General features: G+C 43.6%; 1 protein-coding gene across 10 annotated transcripts in view; it reads left to right on the top strand.

The window, feature by feature from the left end:
- Positions 1–19,544, top strand: part of ERC1 (ELKS/RAB6-interacting/CAST family member 1) — a 270,866-nt gene that overhangs the window by 208,897 nt on the left and 42,425 nt on the right. For 6 of the 10 annotated variants that reach the window (XM_070371714.1, XM_070371712.1, XM_070371717.1 and 3 more), the window contains one exon: positions 16,780–16,878. In XM_070371714.1, the coding sequence (XP_070227815.1) occupies positions 16,780–16,878 (99 nt within the window). Of the gene's footprint in view, positions 1–16,779; positions 16,879–18,487; positions 18,536–19,544 lie in introns of those variants that run through there. The other 4 variants (XM_070371721.1, XM_070371720.1, XM_070371719.1 and 1 more) reach the window with 1 other exon arrangement.

The raw sequence follows: 19,544 nt of genomic DNA, 5'->3' as shown, positions 1-19,544 counted from the left end.
GCTTCATCGGGCAGAGCTGAGGGCTCCGACAGCTGCCATGCAGGCCCAGGATACCGGCCCAGGCTGGCTGTTCTCACCTGAGACCCCTGTGAGCGCGCAGTCCAGCTCTTGGTGAGGCCTGCACTTATCTGGCCTGTGGTTGGAGCCACAGGGCTTCCTCCCAGAGTTACTCCCACGGCCCTGGGCTCTGCTCCATTTGGGCTTCTCTGTGGGGTGGCTCAGTATGTGGGGCTGGCTCCCCCTTAGGCAAGCGATCAGGGAGGGGAGAGAGCAGTCAGTACGTTAGAACCTGTCTCAGTGGGGCCACCGCCACTCCCCTCATCCTGGTGACCACGTCCACCTGCCCTACAGCGTCAGGGTCATTGCGGGCTGGCCACCTGGGCAGTGAGTGAGCAGCAGATAGCAGTGTCTTCCTGCGTGAGACACTGCTCAGCCCTGGACAGGAACACGTGACAGAGGAGGCATGGTTTGGAAACACCGAGACGTGGAGAAATACGTGCTGTGCGATTCCAGGTTCTGCTCAGCTCTAGGGAAGACCACAGTAACCTCAGAAAGCAGATGAGACATCACAGCAGAGCCTGCTCGTCTCCTGCTGCCTCCGCCCCCAAGAGGCAGACAGGTGTGTCCTTGCCAGGCCTGTCTCCCTTTTCCTCTGTGTTCAGGACCTTGCTCATCGTCACATCAGCAGGTCTGATCCCTGCGTATGTGCTTGTCTCCCTTCCCTCACTCACCCCCCATCCTCGGGACTGAAGACGCCAGGACTTAGGGCTGAACTCTCTGAGCACAGGGCCCTCATGCGTGACTGTTCGCTCCCCGTGACGTCAAGATTCCTTCTGCCAGGCTCAGCATCACCCACACACCAGTCTCAGGCCAGAGGAGGTGTGTGCCCAGGGCAGACCTAGCGGACAGCGGTGCCCCTGAGCGGGCTCTCTCGGATGCAACCTACTGAGCGCCCTGTTGTCCCCAGTGTTGGGCCCTGGCCACGAGCTCTGGAGCAGCTGGGAAAGCCCATTCATCTGAGTGTTAAACTAGCTTAAAAGGGACATCTAGGGACTTCCCTGGTGGTCCAGTGGTTTAGAATCCACCTTCCGATGCAGGGAACACAGGTTCCACCCCTGGTTCGGGAACTAAGATCCCACATGCTGCGGGGCCAATTAATAAATAATTTTTTTTTTAAAAGTGACCTCTATGGAGAAAACTGGAGCCTGTTATACAGAGTGAAGTAAGTCAGAAAGAGAAGTACCAATATAGTATATTAATGCATATATATGGAATTTAGAAAGATGGTAACCACAAACCTATATGCAAGACAGCAAAAGAGACATAGATGTAAAGAACAAGCTTTTGGACTCTGTGGGAGAAGGGGAGGGTGGGATGATTTGAGAGAATATCATTGAAACATGTATATTACCATATGTGAAATAGATGACCAGTGTGAGTTCGATGCATGAAGCAGGGCGCTCAAAGTCAGTGCTCTCGGTCAACCCAGAGGGATGGGATGGGGAGGGAGGTGGGAGGAAGATTCAAGATGGGGGGACACACGTGCACCTGTGGGTGATTCATGTCAATATATGTCAAAACCACCACAGTATTGTAAAGAAATCATCCTCCAATTAAAATTAAGTAATTTTTTTAAGTGACCTCAAATGTTGAAGGGAGAGCAATAAAATGACTTTTTGTTCTATGAAGAGAACAGAAACAGTTAAAGCTACAATGTCAGTGAGAAAGAAAGCAAGCAAGCAGCAAGTGCAGAGGTAGCTTGAGTACTGTAGCAGCCGCTCCGGACACGTGTCCCTCTCGCTGAGCGCCGGCCCCTGATGACGAGGCCAGCCTTGGGACCGTCCGTGTATCCACTCCCCACATGTCGCCGAAGTCAGGTGCTTGGCCAGGGCGGTCATTCCTCGGAGGACGCATGGGGTCCGGCATGGCCAGAGGACCCTCCTCTGTGTGCAGCCCTGGCCTGTCATGTACCTGCTGTGTCCACGAGGGGACAGCCACCCTCCCAGCTGTCCTGTGGGCCCTTATCCCCTCTGTGGCGAGTGAAACCCGTCCGGTTAGGATATACTGCATCCAGAAGTTGACAGAATAGACAATTACTGGTCAGTGCCTGTTTTATGACTCAACTGCCTGTACTGACTTGGTCAGATAAACGTGCTCATCTCGTTTTAATTATCCTGCCTCCGTTCAGTCCTAGATTCTTACATATTAAGTCTTCAGTGTACATACTTTTTCCTCTAAACCACCACAAACATTAGGATCAGCTCCATGTTTCCTGCCAACGGCATCCAGATTTATTTGAAAGGAACTGGATGCAAAGCGTTTTCCGTTCCCCATCCTCCCCGCTGGAATTGCCTCCTACTTCCTCAGCTTAATCTCTGCTTTAATCTTGACTTCAAGACTCATCTTTGTAGTTTGGAATTTCCTAGCCATGGAATCAGCTCCTTACCTTTAGGAAAGCCAGCCTTTGCTTATTTTCACTCACACATTTGTCCCTTCTTGGGCAAAAGCTGTCCAGGAGGCAGGCACTTTGTTTTTTATTGGAGTACATTTGCTTTATACAGTTTGTGTTCGTTTCTGCTGTACAACAAAGTGAATCAGCTATGTATATCCGTGTATCTCCTCTCTTTTGTATTTCCTTCCCATTCATGTCACCAAGGAGCACTGAGTGGAGTTCCCTGTGCTGTAGAGTAGGTTCTCATTATTGGTTATCTGTTTTGTGTATAGTAGTGTATTTGTGTCAATCCCAATCTCCAAATTCATCCCCCCACACACACACCCCACCTCCCCTCTTGGTGTCCCCACGTTTGTTCTCTGCATCTGTTCCTGTGTTTCTGTTTTTCAAATAAGATCATCTACTTCCAACGCATTATGGCCGTGCAAGACATGAGCCCCCTGTTACACAAGCACCCATTCCCCCAACACCAAGAATCCACGTATGTGAAGCTCTTTTTTAAAAACCGAGATGTAATCGACATACAGCATCATATTAGTTTTCAGTGTGCAACATAATTGTATCTATGTGTGTATTGTGGTCAGTGTACATCTATCACTACATTTTTTTTTTTCTTGTGATGACAACTTTTAAGATCTTGACTCTCAGCGGCTTTCAAATATGCAGTGCAGTGTTGTTAATTGTTACCACCATGCTGTACATCACAGCCCCAGGATTTAATAACTGCAAGTCTCTACTCTTTGACTTATAAAGAGTAAGTAGATAACACGCCTGTACTTCACTTATAAATCTCTTCACTTATAAATCTCTTGATATCTAAGTGTTGGACACAAATTTATTCTTTTGGTTTTCTTAAATCAAGTCACAAGCTTCCTCAGTTAACCTCTCTGGGTCTTATCTTCCTCATCTGTAATGTTGGATGGATAGATAAAATTGATTTTGAGGTCTAAAGTCTATATTTTCCAATTTTTGACAAGTCAGTGTATTTACCTGTAGCTGTATTATCTGCTAACTGCTGACATTAGGGACAGTTTTAAAAGAAGCAGTTGTAAAGCATAAGGAAACACATATGTAAGGATTGTTTAAAACTGTCTATAGATATTTGCTTATCTTATGAAAGTAATAAATATTGCATTTTAAAGTTTGAAAAAAAAATCCTGGTTACTCACTATCCCCCTGAAGCCTTTTTCGTATCCTGCAAAGAAATGGATCCTATTTTGATGAGTTCTGCCTGCCTGGAGTTCGGTGAAGTCCAGAGGCTGGGAGACACAGGGAAATCTGAATTCCTCCCAGGCTCCTTCCTTCCATCTGTTCCGTCTCTTTTGTCATCAGTTCCAGATGTAGGCAGATTCTTCACAGAATTTGATAAGACCCTCTCTTCCCCTTGTTTCGAGCATCACATCTCGCTTGCCGTTCCTGTTGTCAGACTGCCGCCTTCTGTGATGCCGCGGGGAATTTATAAATCTTTCTGATCCCTCCTGAATCGTCTCAATGCAAATAAATCAACCTCGATTTCCTGCCCCTCTGCACGTGCCCCTCCCGTTCCTGACCCCTCGCTGTCTGTCAGGTGGCATGATTTATAGCTGCTTCCTGAGCCCCTTGACCTTGGTCTGAGGATCTCATTAAGCGTGAGTAAGAAGACAGGTTCAGGGTGATTCACCTTTCTCCCACTCAGCTTCTCTTGGTAGGAATCAGATCAGTACGCTCCACAGAATCTGTTCCTGCTGCCTCTTTTGGTCTCTCTGAAAGAATGTGAATACTTATGAAAAGCGAATATAGAATTAAGTGATACTTGTACTCAAGGAAACAAGAGGAGTGATGGTAGACAAACTGCAGCATTAACCATCACAGAGTACCCTTCCCATGGACAGCCCACACAACCAAATTAAACTATCTGTACTACTGTCTGGCTTTCTTGAAAAAGCATTCACAGATACGAATATCCAAATTTTATTGAGTTAAAGCTTGTTTTGAGTGCTTCACACAAATTAAGTCATATAATTACACAGAAACCACCCTGTGAAGCACAATTATCCTTATTGTACAGAGGAGATGCTGAGAGAGCGAGAAATTTGCCCAGAGTCACATGGCTAGTAAGCGCGGAGCTAGGATTCAGAACAGACCATGTCACTCCACTGCCAACATTGACGATTGCTACACCAAAATGTGTTGCCATCATCATAGGCTTTCGGTTAGAGATTTCAGTATCCTTTGTGTGTATTAATTGCTCGGTCATGTCCGACTCTTTGCAACCTCATGAACTATAGCCCACCAGGCTCCTTTGTCAATGGAATTCTCCAGGCAAGTATACTGGAATTGGAATGGGTTGCCATTTCCTTCTCCAGGGAATCTTCTTGACTCAGGGATCAAACCCAGGTCTCCTGCATTGCAGGCAGATTCTTTACATCTGAGCCACTCAGTAGCATTTAGCTGTATCATTAATAACCCAGTAATTCTGTCTCATGCACTTTAATAAATTCTTTCCTAAGTTACAGTGAAAATAAATTTGCATAAAGGACTGTGCTCAGTCAGAAAAATTCAGAATCTCGACAGGCCAAAATCTCTTCCCCACCTTATATCAAAGGTATCTTCTCATTTCAACAATTATTTTAGAAATTGTTGACTGAATGAGAGAGAAGTCTAATTGAGAACTCAGTATCTGAAATCAGATAGACTGATTCTTAAGCAGCCAAATTTGAAGAGCTATGTGCTTAAAACCCTAAATTACCATCACAAATAACTCTGGTAATAAAATACTGTTACTATCATATATGTACATGGGCAGAGAAATGGAATGGGTGTGTCAAGAAAATGGTGTGTGAAAACGTGGAAATATCAACAAAGAAAATCTAAAGAGAAACCCAAAAAGAAATTCTGGAGCTGAAAAGTACACTAGCCAAAATGAAAAATTCACTTAGAGGGGTTCAGAGCAAATTTGAGCAGGCAGAAGAATCTGTGCACTTGATAGGATAATGGGAATTATCAGGGCTGAGGAACGGAAAGAAAAATGACTTAAGAAAAGTAAACAGAGCCTAGAGACCCCTGGGGCAGCATCATGTGGACCAGCATGCACATCATGGGAAGGAGGAGAGGGCAGGAAAGGGGCAGGGAGAATATCTGAAGACATAATGGTGAAAACGTCCCATATTTGCTGAAAGACAGCAAATTCCAAGTTAGGTGAATTCAAAATGAGACAATTATAGTCAGACTTTCAAAAGATGAGGAGAGAAATCATCACATACAAGGGATCCTCAGTAGGGTTTTCAGCAGATTTCTCATCAGAATCTTTGGAAGCCAGAAGACGAAGACTTCTTTGGGGAGGCTGATATATTCTAAGAGCTAAAAGAAACCAAGAATCCTATATCCAGTAGAACTATCCTTGAAAAATGAGGGAGAAATTAAGACATTCTGAGTTAGGCAAAAGCTGCAGGAGATCATGGCCATTAGATCTGCCCAACAAGAAACGCTGATGGGCGTCCTGCAAGGTGAAAGAAGAGACCGCTAGATGGTAGTCTGAGACTGGCGTGGAGAAGTAAAGACCTCAACAGAGGTAAATACTTGGGCGATTATAAAAGCTAGTATTGTCGTAACAGTGTTTTATAACTGTAGTTTTTGTTTTCTACATGACTTAAGAAAGTGAAACCTACACGCACATGTGTAGGCATTCCAGGGGTGACTGCGGTCCTCGGTTGGAGTGTGACTACCACCAAAATAGAGCTACAGTTTGGGGTGATCAGATGAACCTGGTTGCAGACACGGTTACCTGTAGTGATGTGGCTGCAGAGATGTGAACTGGATAGGCTGTTCTGACCCAGAATGTCCTGGAAGCTGCTGCTAAGAGTTGGGTCACCTTCGGACACGTGCAGGCCCCATCTCCTAGTCCCCATACCCCCGCCTCCGCCCGAGTTCCCAGTCTGTTCCAGGACTGGGAGGAGACGGACCAGGGCTTGCTGGTGGAAGAGGGGTGCTCCATGGCAGGCCTGCCAGGGCAGCTTCCGACTTCTTCTGACCCCTCACAGCCCTGCTGTGGTCTCTAATCAGCTGCCCCCAAATGCCTCCATCTGTTGGAAAGAAGGTTTTCGGGCCCCCCATGCCTTTAACCACAGTTGTCTTTGCTCGTTCAGTTCGAGAATGAGCTCGTTGCTGGTTCTTTTGTGTGTGCTTTTTTATTGACTCCTAGGTGTTTGGAGTTTCACGCTATGTGGCTCTGGATCCTATGTAAACCTCTGCTTCACGTTTACTCTGTCCCCCAGCCCCAGTACCTTATGATGTGTTTCAGAAAATGATGCCTTTGGTAGCAGGTGCATTTTGCTGCCTGTTTGTTCATTCACTAAGTTGTGTCTGACTCTTTGCAACCCCATGGGCTGCAGCACATCAGTCTTCCCTGTCCTTCACCATCTCCCAGAGTTTTCTCAAACTCATGTCCATTGAGTTAGTGATCCATCCAACCATCTCATCCTCTGTTGCCCCCTTCTCCTCCCGCCCTCAGTCTTTCCCAGCATCAGGGTCTTTTCCAATGGGTCAGCTCTTCTCATCAGGTGGCCAAAGTATTACAGCTTCAGCATCAGTCCTTCTGATGAATTTTCAAGGTTTTCCTTTAGGATTGACTGATTTGCCGTCCAGTTTCACTGATTTATTCAGCCACTAATTCCTTTTAAATGACCCTTAATGAGTATTCATTCCTTATTAGAATCAATCTATGCCTGGTACTTCTTGTTTATTTCTAGAAATCAAAGTTTTTTCAAATACTTGAGTTTATTGAAATGATCAGTGAAGTATTTCTACAGCTTTAAGTATAGGAGATCAATTTAAGATACTTTTTTAAATTAAGAATTTTTTTTTTAAGAAAGGCCTGATTATAATAAATGTCAGGGTTATTTTCCTTTCACAAAAGACTAAAAGCTGTTTAGCTCAATTTCACACACACACAGAGAAGTAACTTTGGAGACTAGAGAAGATACCTAGAATGCGTTGGTCAGTGTTTGTTGATTCCAACAACTTAACCACGTCTAAAAGTTTGTGAGAGCACCCAGGTACAGAGAAGTCCTTTTGCGGTGAGGTCTCAGAGCAGGAAGACAAGCTGGAGCTGAGGGTCTGGCCCTGTGTCCGTTGCTCAGGGTGGGTGGTTTCCATTAAGAACCGAATGCGCTCACGTCCCAGGTTTGTTTGAAGGTGCTTCAGTGCACGTGCGCGTGAGTGTGCGGTTCATAGTTGACACTGAGTCAGTTCCGTTCATTCCCTTTCCATGCACGGACCATGGTTTTGTCAAAAGAAAGCATAAAGTCCCCTCAGAACTTCAAGAATTTTGATCCTTCTTATCTGAAATGCATCTTTTTTCTTGTGTGTGTGTGTGTGTATGTGTTTAAAGTGCTTAGAATTTCTGAAGATTACCCCGTTGCCTGCTTGGCTATTCCTCAGACAGGGGAAATGTTTTTTTTGTTTGTTTTTAGTGAAAAGCATTAAATAAATGTGTTTACTAAAGGAAAGGGTGTCTTGTTTGAAGGGAGAATACTGAACTTTTCTGCTTTGCAGCACAAAATTGTTGGGTTAAGATGCATTATAATTGATACCTGTGGTTTGTGCCACCATTCTTGAGAAAGTGATTTTTTTAAGATTCTGTTTGACACCATCTAAGATTTTTTTTTTTTAATGGAGGGGATCTGTCTTTTCTGTTACATGTGAAGGAATTTAATGTCACTTCTCTTTTTTTTGTGGCCCCCATATCTAAAATTTTAACTGTGCGTGCTTAGCCACCCAGATGGCCTGATCTGTAGACATAACTCTATGGTAAATGCTCTCGGACCCTGGCCTTTGTTCACTGGTTTCTAGAATAACAGAAAACGCCTGCCTACATTATCTTCTTTCCTTAGATGTGACGGTGAGTCTCACTGTATCTGGCTAGCAGTCCCTTAAATATTTTGCAAAATGTGGGGCTTCTGTTTCTTTAAGGACACACACAGCTGGAAGAAACGATGCTGGTAACCTTAAAACTCGAATAGGGTTGCTTCAGGTTTATTGCAAAGGTGAGAAGTGTGTGCTAGAAAGTGAGGCAGTGATCAGGAATAAAGTTTCAATCGCACTTTGTTTTAAACAGTCTCATTTCAGACACTGGTTTGGGTCAGTTTAGCAAGTTGGCCTACGAGCTATTCCATTCCTGGAACTCTGTGGCTTCGTGGGTCTGGCTCTGAGTTTCCACCTTGGTGTACTGCAGTTCCACACCACAGCCCCGCCAGAAACAGGACAGCGCTCAAAACTTAGAAATTCTTACAAAGTGTCTTTTAATTTTTAAACACTGGATATATCTTTATCTTCATGTTAATATTCATTGAAAAAGAGAAAGTATAGGCTGCTGTCCCTCCAGAGTTCAAAGGTAAAGTCTTCATGGCATATAGGAAAGAGTTAGACATACCTAATAAGCAGGACTATGTATTAAGATTAATAAATAAATACTTCCTGGTGGCTAAGGAGGAAGGAATATGTGATTGTTTGTTGGGGAAGCAAGGAGTCCCACACAAACCTTTCTGAGAACTAAGGAATGATTATAATAAGATGAAAAAAACCTAGGCTCCTTTATTTTTTTATTTTTTAAAAAGGGCAAGTAGAAAGTTTGCTATGTGTTTGTTTTCTTTACTTTCTACCAAGAGTGGGGGAAAAAGTAGGGTTTTGGTAGGAAACACAGAATATGTTGAAAGAACAGACATCCTATGAACTGAAAGCCATAAATGGTGACATATCCAAGAATACCCTTGAGATGAGAGAGGAAGATTACATGAATCCTTAAGGAAAAAAATCCCCTGAATACCAAAACAAATACCTGAATATCCATAATCAAAAGTTCTCCTTTTTCTTACATAAATCAATTTGTATACGAGGAAATCAAAGGAAAAAACTCTGTGAAGCTAAGAAAACCAGAGTGCCTGGATTCTGGGCTTCTTTTTGAAGCTATTATAAGTAGCAGCAGTTATGTTTTTATTTGAGATAAAACTTTGCTGGTTAGTTAAGATGTCCATTTTCTTTTGGCTGAGACAACTCATTGTAATAATGCTGGGTTTTTCATAGTTTTGAGAAATTCTGTTTGGTAAGCGTGTCTATTTTTAATTAATACAAATGGGAAAACAGCATTATTTAATCAAGATAATTTCATAGAAAAAGCTTTCAAAATATAAAACTCATTGCTGGAACAATAATAAAATACAATCCCAAATGCACCAACCTTAGAAAACAGATTCTTGAATTTGACAAACACATGTTAAAAGGACTATATAGATACATATGTGTGTACACACACACATGTACTAGCGATTTTACTGGGCACTGGGTTGACACATGGCTGAAGGAGTGCTCGTCCCAGCCCTCACAGACTCGATCCATGGGAAGAAGAGACATGCAGACGGGTTATTAGAATCTGACAGATTCAGAGAATCTGAAACGCTTTTTGTTCCCAACCTAAAGATACTGGATAAGCTTTAACTCCCTCTCAGAGTCTGTGGTGGAGAAGGAAATGGCCACCCACTCCAGTGTTCTTGCCCGGAGAATCCCAGGGACGGGAAGCCTGGTGGGCTGCCGTCTATGGGGTCGCACAGAGTCGGACACGACTGCAGCGACTTAGCAGCAGCAGCAGCAGAGTCTGTGATGTGTGATTGAGCTTATTGGCAGAAGAGGAAATCCGCAGGTGTCAGAAGCAAAGACAGTGTGCATGAAAGCAGCAGCAGCCCTAGGGTGCTGTGACCTGCTGTGACCAGTTCAGGTCAGGCTGGGTTTTAGGGTCCGCACGGCGAATGGAGCTGGAACATGAGGATGCCATGAACCAGGCGCTGAAACTGAACCTCTGCCGGGGCTGGGACATCAGAGGAGCGCTGTTCAAGGGGAAGGAGAGCAAGGCCAATTCAGCCAAACTTTTACTGCCAGTGAATGAGAAAAACTTTCCTCTGCCATGACCCTGGGAAGGATCCCCGGGTTCCCAGTAAGATGCCAGAATTTCCAGCAGATTTAGAGTACCACTGGGTGTGGGAAGTTCCTACTGAAATACTGATACATTTTCACAATTACAGAATAACATTACACAGGTAACTCGGCATGTGCTACTGTAGTGTTAGCTATTGTAGTGTTTGTAATAGCAGTAGGGTGGGAAGAACCCAGGTGCCGGTTGATTGTAATAGCTGGAGATACAGTTAGCTGGAGATAACCCAGGTGTCCGGTGGTGGGTGCTGGTTGAATCAGTTATAGTACATCTAACAGAATGGAGGGAGAGATGGAGCCGCTTCTAGAATACTTTGGTAAATGAAAAAGCAAGAATAGTGTATTTAATATTCTACTTTTAAGAATATCATTTATTTGGCCATCCTGTGTCTTTCTTGCGGCTCCTGGGATGTAGTTTGGTGTAGCTCTCTGATGAGGGTGGGACCTAGGCCCCCTGCACTAGGAACACAGAGTCTTAGCCACGGACCAGCAGGGAAGTCCTCAGTATTCTACTTTTCATGTGACGAAGGTGGGTGAATGCAGAAATGTTTGTGAGTGCATGCTTGCTTACCGTACATAAAGAAAGATTTAAAGATGAATTTAAAATTTAAGCCCAAAATTTCCTATGAAAAGAGGAAATGAATAGAATGGAGAAGCAGGGTTGAAAGCAAGTTTTCTCTGAAGGGACCTAGTTTTATATATAAAGTTTTGACCCTAGAATCATACGGATGTTTTACATAAATAAAAATAAAATCATATTAGAAAGTGGGGAAAGCAGTTCTTGAGTTTTGTAAACAGATGAATCTAGTTATTTGTTAAATTGTTGACATAGCCACATAGAGCCTAGGATTGTTTCAGCTAACTGTATATATTACAGATCTTTCTCTGTACATTCTCAGTAAAATACTCGCCAGTGAGAAGAAGAATAATGCAAAGAAATTTTAAAGCTCATGCTGAAGGCATATTGATAGTGGTTACATTGGTATTGGTATTTTCAAAGAACTATTCTGATGGATAAAGCCAATAAAAGCTAATTACATCATTGTAAGGAACCAAGGTTTTTCAGCTTAAGAGGAAAAAGGATATATAAAGTATAAAATCAAAGAGGTTAAGTAAAAACTTATTCTTTAAGGGTCGGATCTAGACTCTTAAATCTAAATTGAAAATACTGCTGTTCATTCATAATCTTCTTCATCTTTACAAAAAAGTTTTCCCCAGCTCTGAACTGAAACAGCCTGGAAGCAGCGATAATCCTGCAGCCCTGAGCATCCTAACCCACTGGTGTCCCGCTGACCAAGTGAGCTCTTCGGTAAAGTGGCTGATTCTAGATCTGGAGCAAGAAATGGACAGACAAGACGAGCTTAGCGCGTATTTGCCAGAATGCAGGAGTGATGTCACGTCCAAGGACACACAAAGTCTGCCACATAGAAAGTGCGCAGGATGGTTCTCCTTTCCCATTGTGATCCTAACCAGGACCATAATTAAACTACCAAACTTGTTTCTCTGAAAAGCAAAACAGGATTGGTTGGGGGACTTCCCTGCTGGTTCAGGGGTTAAGACTTCCCCTCCCAATACAGGGGGTGCAGGTTCCATCCCTGGTCAGGGAGTTGGGATCCCACATGCCCCATGGCCAAAAAGCCAGAAGGTAAACAACAGAAACCATGCTATACCAAATTCACTACAGGCTTTCAAAATGGTCCACATCAAAAAGAAAAAAGGTCTTAAAATCAGTAGGAAACACATTTTTCTATTCTAGAGCTTGCCCTCTAGTTGAGAGAATAGGGTGTGAAGGTAGTCTGACAGTGACAGCTGTTGGGCTGGATTCAGCACAGTTCTCTCTTCTGATCCAGCTCTTGTCCTCTGCCTCCCGCACTGTCCAAGGGAGCCCCCCAGAGCTGTCCAACCAGTGGAAGAGGAACTTTGCCAGCTAGAGAGATACATGAACAACTGAAGAATAACTCAGGGCTTCCCTGGTGGCTTAGTGGCAAAGAACCCGCCTGCCAGTGCAGCAGACACTGGTTTGATCCTTGGTCCAGGAGGATCTCGCATGCCACAGAGCAGCTAAGCCCGTGCACAAGTACTGAGCCTGTGCTCTAGAGCCCAGGAGCTGCAACTGCTGAGCCCACACACTCTTGAGCCTGGCTCCACAAGAAGAGAAGCCACTCAATGAAAAGCCAACACACTGCAACTAGAGAATGAAGTTGCAGCAGTGAAGACCCAGCACAGCCAAAGATAAATTTAAAAAATTTTAAAGAATAATAACTAATTTATACTTTTTAATGTAATGAAGTTTAAAATAAAGCTCAAAGGTAATTTGTTGAAATTTTGAAAAATTTATAGCCAATGCTGCATCTGACCCACCTAAAACTAAAGGAGACTATGCTTTTTTCATTTTGTATATCAAATACCAATATAACAAAGTTTAACTGAAATTCACTATAATATTAATAAAATGATTTCCAAGGTTCAATGAATGTAGGCAGAAATCACTTTATTGCTTTCTTCAAGATAATTGGAAATAATGCTAATTAGTAAGGTTAAGTTTTATTTATATATTTTCTAAAATATCTCAGAATGTTTCTAAGTATTATTCTTTCTAAAGCTCATTTAGGTAGGTTAATAGCATTCTCAGAAGCCAAAAAGCAAAGATTAGTGAACAACCAGATAACTGATCAGAATTCAAACATTTTTTAGTACCTGGGTTTGGATCACCAGCATATACTGTTTCTGAGCCTAACTAAAATATTTTTCTGTGAAGTGTCATTTCTGAACTGCCGTGTCTGAGCACTGATATCTCAGTCTCAGAAGAAAAGGTTAGCAATCTAAACGAGGAGCTCCTTTTCCTCTGGCAGGGTGGTGGTGGTTTAGTCGCTCAGTCGTGTCTGACTCTTGTGACTCCATGGGCTGTAGCCCACCAGGCTCCTCTGTCCACAGAATTCTCCAGGCAAGAATACTGGAGTGGGTTGCCATTCCCTTCTTCAGGGGATCTTCCCAACCCAGGGATTGAACCCAGGTCTCCTGCACTGCAGGCAGATTTTTCACTGACTGAGCTACCAGCGAATTCCCTGAACGGGTGTATATAACTGTATACAGAGGTACACGTTTATGGCTTACAAAGTTGATTTCAGCAAGTTTCTTCCCATCTTTTTTTCCCCCCCTCTCTTTACTGCTTCAAACAATCTTATTCTTCATGTCAGGGGACCAAGGGAGTCCAGCTGTCTGCATAGGCACGTGGCATGGTTCAGAAGGGAAGATATTTGGCTAAAAAGCACCTTTCATGCTTGCTGGCTTATCTTAAGAAGAGCGGTACAAGAGCTCCTTGAGAACAGTGCCGTTTGCAGGGTCTGTATAACATCTACTACTCTGTGAGCTGTCGGGTACTTAGCGCTCAGCCTCTGTCTGTGCAGGGAACAGACTTCACACCAAATTAATGAACCTTAGGCCTGGGAACCCTGGCTCAACTTGGATACACCTCAGGTCTTTCAGAAATGGAGACGTTCTTGTATCTACTTCTTCATTCGCTTACATGAAATAAGTAACCTTTGGTCTTATCTATCTCCTATGATCAGTTCTTCTTGGAGGCTTTCAGTCTCATGCCTCAGAGATACTTGAGATACATCCTGCTCTGGAAGGGGATTTGCGTGTGCTTTATCAGTTCTTCTCCAAGTTTCTAAACTCGCACTGAGTATCAGGCCTTCAAGATTGTGTGTCACGTTCTAAGATAATAACTGTTCAAGTGTGCTTCTGCCGCACATTCCTCTTAAAGTTGACGTGGAGGTGTTTCTGGCGTGCCCCTGCCCTTTGCTTTTCCCTCCCTCGTTGCAGAAGCCTCTCCATCGGTCACACAGCACCACGTGACATGAGAAACGTTCCCCTGCGTGTTTTCAAGGCCACTTCGAGTCTTCTCAGAAAAGAAATTTGATATCACAATTTTTTGATAAGGATTTTCTCTTCTGTCATTATATCCTGGAGGGAGGAATTGGCTACAAATGTATGTATATTGTTTTTCAGTAAAAATCTAGAGAGCCCAAGTGCCCAACAGTATGGGGCTCATTAAGCATCCATTCAATTGAACACTGTGCAGCCGGTTAAAATTAAGAGTTTGTTGTTCAGTCGCTCAGTCGTGTCTGACTTTTTGTGGGCCTCATGGGCTGCAGCACACCAGGCTTTCCTGTCCTCCACTGTCTCCTGGAGTTTGTTCAAATTCATGTCCTTTGAGTCGTTGATGCCATCCAGCCATCTCATTCTCTGCTGTCCCCTTCTCCTGCCTTCAATCTTTCCCAGCATCAGGGTCTTTCCCAATGAGCCAGCTCTTCACATCAGATGGCCAAAGTATTGGAGCCTCAGCATCCTTCCAGTGAATTCACAATCCTTCCAGAGAATATTCAGTGTTGATTTCCTTTAGGATTGACTGGTTTGATCTCCTTACAGTCCAAGGGACTCTCGAGTAGATTTTTAGAATAATATTTAGTGACATGGAATGTTCATAATAATAGGGATAGCTAAAATTAGTTGGGTATTGATTTTATGCCAGGTGCCTTTGTAAGCGCTTATGTTAGTACCTCGGTTGGTTAATCTTCACAACAGTCTTACCGGGAGAAGGTATTGCTATGCACATTTTAAAGGAGAGGAAACTGAGGTTCAGAGCATGTGAGCAGCTTGCCCAAGCTGAGCTGGCTGGTAAAAAGCAGAACTAGAATTCAGGCCTGGGCAGTTTGGCTCTAAAGCCCCTGCTTAGGCATCATTATGTGAAAAAAGTACCAAAGAAAAATCTCTGCAAACTTTTTCATGGAACTAGACAAAATGTCTTACATTTACCAAGAAAATGTTTTAAAGATACCCAATCAGATTTTGACAAAGCAGAATTGGTGAAGAAGGACATGTCTTACCAGATGTCAAAATACACTGCACAATAATCACAGTTTTAAAATACTGCATTATAGCAAAAGCAAAGAATAAATCAGAACATGCTACTATTTAGGTTCATAGGAAAGAGACTGAACAGATTCACATAAATATTAACAATGATTATCACTGGTTAGAGGGACTTAGGGGTAATTTTTTTTCTCTGTTTTAAATTATCTACAGTGAACATTTTTGAATCATATAACATTAGCAAATGTATTTTTAATGCTTTCAGAACCTCAGGTTTTAACAATATTGCTGTTTGATCATATGCACAGGGTTCTGTGGATTTTCTAAATTGCTTGCTCTGCAAAGTAAATTCTCTAAAATGTTTTATAGATGTGTATATATATGTGTGTGTGTCCATACATTCACTTAGGGCTTAAGTTAACCAGCCACACAGAATCCAATCTGCTCCTCCATTCTGGTGAACTTGGAGGAGAGGCCATGAGAGAATAATCCACTTCCAGTCTTAGGACTAAAGAGAAGGATTTCAGAATCTTTAACTCATTTCCAAAGCCTGAATTGTTTATTGATGGTATAAAGAAAATGGTGATGTCATTGAATTTTAATATGTTGCTTCTGTCCGATCACCTTACTGAACTTTATCGTAAGTTGTAATCATTTTTCAGATGATTCTCTGGATTTTTCTCGGTATATAATCATTTCATTTACAGATAAGAATAACTTTTCCTCCAGTATTTATGGTCTGTGTGTTAAATAACATCTCCCCCAAATGGAATAGTTGTTTAAAAGGATGAGTAACTCTCACAGTGACCTGGCAAGATGGGTGCTGCCCAGCACGAAGTGAAAAAATAGGGTCACAGTGTTCTCTCTCATGTGTGGTGTCATCCACTCTTTATTTTAAAAAATAAAAACAGGCACTGCATGAAGTGCTTAATTTAAGGAAATTACTCTTCCGTCCAGAATTCGCATGCCAGTTTAGGTGCCTGTCTTAGCCTGCTTGGGATGCTGTAACAGAATACCACAGACTGAGTCACTTCAACAGCAGAAATTTGTTTTCTCACCCCCCTGGAGGCTGGGAAATCCAAGGTCAGGGTGCCAGCTGACCCAGTTCCCATGAGAGCCCTCCTCCTGGCTCTCGGAAGCCCCCTCCCAACTGTGTCCTTCCCCCTTCTTAGAAGGCCACCATCCCATCAGATCAGGGCCCCACCCTGATGACCTCACTTCACCGTAATCAGCTCCCGAAGACTGCCTCCATATGTATGGAGGTATGTGAGGCTTACGCCCTCAGCATGGGTTTGAGAGGGCACAGTTCAGCGTGTAGCAGTGCCCGAGCTTTCCCCCCACCACCACCCAGTATCCTCAGAAATCCTACGTTTAATTTATTTCAGACGGGATCCGTTATACCCTTTCTTGGTACATTTTTAAGGTGCTTGTTACTGTACAGTGTGTCGTAGAGATTTTGCCTGAGCTTGACCTTGTGAATCGTTTCCTCCTAGACACAAAATCGAATGAAGTTAATGGCCGACAATTACGAGGACGACCACTTCAGATCCTCCCATTCCGGTCAAAGCAATCACAAACCCTCCCCAGACCAGGTAAGGCTGCTTTCGGTTGTCTTCTGAAAAACCAGCATGCTTTTGTTTTGTATTCTGTAGTAGCGTGTTACAGACTCTGGGGTACAAGTTAGAAAAATAAAAATAATCAGTTTCTGAAAACTTTTTTTCTAAATACGGAGTCCATTTCTGTATAGGAAGGTGGTGCCTGATTCTGAGTATTTTAAGAGGAGTTACCCAACAGATTTGAAAGGAACACTAAAGAATCCTTAAATTGAGATGAGAAAAAAAATTAATCTTCTCAGAGAAACTCACTAATTTGTATCTGTCCTGCTTCAGTAGAAAAAGAAAACTTTCCAGTATAAGCTCAGTGAGGCACACACAACTCAGGGTGTGTATTTACCTGAAAATTTGAAAATCTCTGCTCATCACCTGTTAAACGGAAAGGTTGAAACTTAGTTTTTTCGTTCCTGTCTCCTTGGTGGACCTCTCCATCCACATCCTCCTTAAACTGTTGCCTTCAGCTCCTCATGAGTGCAAAGGAGGCACTGAGTCAGCCTGAAGGGAGCCATATCCAGTGCCAGTTCTGGAAGAAGGGAACTCTCCCAAGATCTTGAATATGATGGATGGGGGAGAGCAGTGAACAGATTACCTCATATCCCATTGCCAAAAATCAGATTTCAACATCTCCATCACACTCAATCTTAACATATACAGCTGAAGGAGAAAAATAATAGTTAAGTAATTACATCCATATGATCGAAGAGTCCAGAGGAACTCCCCCACTAAGCCCCTCCTCCAGATACATAGCTCCGTCTTAGGAGACGAAGAGGAAACGCTGCACATGAAAGCACAATAATATCGAAAATGCAGTTTTTTTCCTAAGATTTAGAAGGTTATAATCATTGTATGATGACATTCACTAAGCCCATAGAGGCGGCTTATACTTTAGAGGGAAAGAGTGCAATCTTTAGGCAAAGCAGAGAGCTGTCTGCCCAGTGGCAGCAATCTGTCCTCGCCAAGAAGCCATTTGCTTTTCTCTGACTGTTTTCTTGATACCTGGAACTGAGTTTATGCCAGTTTATGTAGGGTGAGGATTTTAGGGGGCTTCCCTGGTGGCTCAGTGGTAAAGAACCCGCCTGCAATGCAGGAGATTTGGGTTTGATCCCTGGGTCAGGAAGATCCCCTGGAGGGGGGCATGGCAACCCACTCCAGTATTCTTGCCTGGGAAACCCCATGGACAGAGGAGCCTGGTGGGCTACAGTCCATGGGGTCACACAGAGTCAGACATGACTGAGAATTCAGCACACACGTAGGGTGAGGATTACAGCCTTCCCTTGAAACAGGTTTTGCTAACTAATACCAGGACTGGATGCCTGGGAGGAGCGGGAGGCAAACAGGAATGGGGAAGGGTTGAGGAAGAAGAAAGAAAAGCCTCCAGCTTGGTCGTTTTGCCCAAAAGACAAGAGCGTGTCAAGGAAGTGGGGAGGTTGGACGTGCGGGGACAAAACGAGGGCAGGTCAGAGCTTGGTGTGGGGGGTCGGGAGCCGGAGGCCGTTCTCTGCAGCTGCGTCGTGCCTGTCTCTGTCTTGAGTACTAACCAGCTCTTTTTCGTCCCCACGCTGCGCTGGGCCCTGCGTCCTCCCCGTAGGACGAGGAGGAGGGCATCTGGGCGTAGCCCCCACTTGCTCTTAGTTCAGCCATTTTGTTCAGAACGGTGAGAACGGCTTTCCTGAACTACAGAAACGTGTTCTGTTTGCCTTCACTTTTTTTTTCCTTCCACACAATCATTTCACATCCTGTTTCTCTGTGATTCACTGAATCCTTGGTTTGCTCTCTGCTTTCTCATCTCACCTGGTTCCCGTGTGTATCGCTCGCTTGTGACATAGCGGGGTTTGGGTTCTGTGGCTTTTTTCTTTTTCCTTGTTGTATGTTAATAGTCACTTTTGTCATTTCTTTTTGTACATTTTTGGAAGAACTTCCAGGGCATGTAGCTAAATTTCTCCTGTTGTTATTTTATTTATAAACTACCCACTCTGGCATGATTTAACAGTGTCCTGGTAAGGTTTATATTGACTCACATCAAACTGGAAATAGAAGAAATCAATCAGATATTCTGCCAGTAGGTTTGGGGTGTACTTTTTATGATAATTAATACTATTTAGTCTTTTAAAAAAAAAAAAAAAACCTGCACTTTGGACTAAAAGCTTTAGTTTCTGTGTATAGAAGAATGCTCTGGATTCTCAGGGTCAGTGCTTCTTGCACAGTGCCCAGTGGGACAGTCCCCTGGGGCTTGGACATTGCTCCCAAAGAGAAGGGAAGAAGCGATACAAGACTTTTTGAATACAGAGTCAGTCTCCAGAGTTGCTCTCCCCTCCTCTGTGGATTGCTGCCGCGTCAAACAGTTGCCAGGACACTGTCTAGATTCTGCTTTACTGGCCAATTGGCTAGAAAATGCGGTCCGGCTGTGTCAGCCTCTCTCTTTGATCTGGTGCCCTGGAGGTTTGACTGAGGAAATCCTTTGCTTAGAAAAAATAATAATGGTGATGAATAAGTTCACACATCCTGATGGCCTTGCACCCTCTGGATTCACTGCCCATGCTTGTTGGCCATCTCGCTCTGCTGAGGTCAGTTCTCCCTGAGAAGTCTGTGTCTCGGTGTTACCCCCGATCAAATCACACGGGTGGTGTAGAGCTCTCATGGAGACA

This window comes from Bos mutus, chromosome 5 (genome assembly GCF_027580195.1).
Source record: "Bos mutus isolate GX-2022 chromosome 5, NWIPB_WYAK_1.1, whole genome shotgun sequence".
NCBI lineage: Eukaryota > Metazoa > Chordata > Mammalia > Artiodactyla > Bovidae > Bos > Bos mutus.
This window is presented reverse-complemented; position numbering and strand designations above follow the sequence as displayed.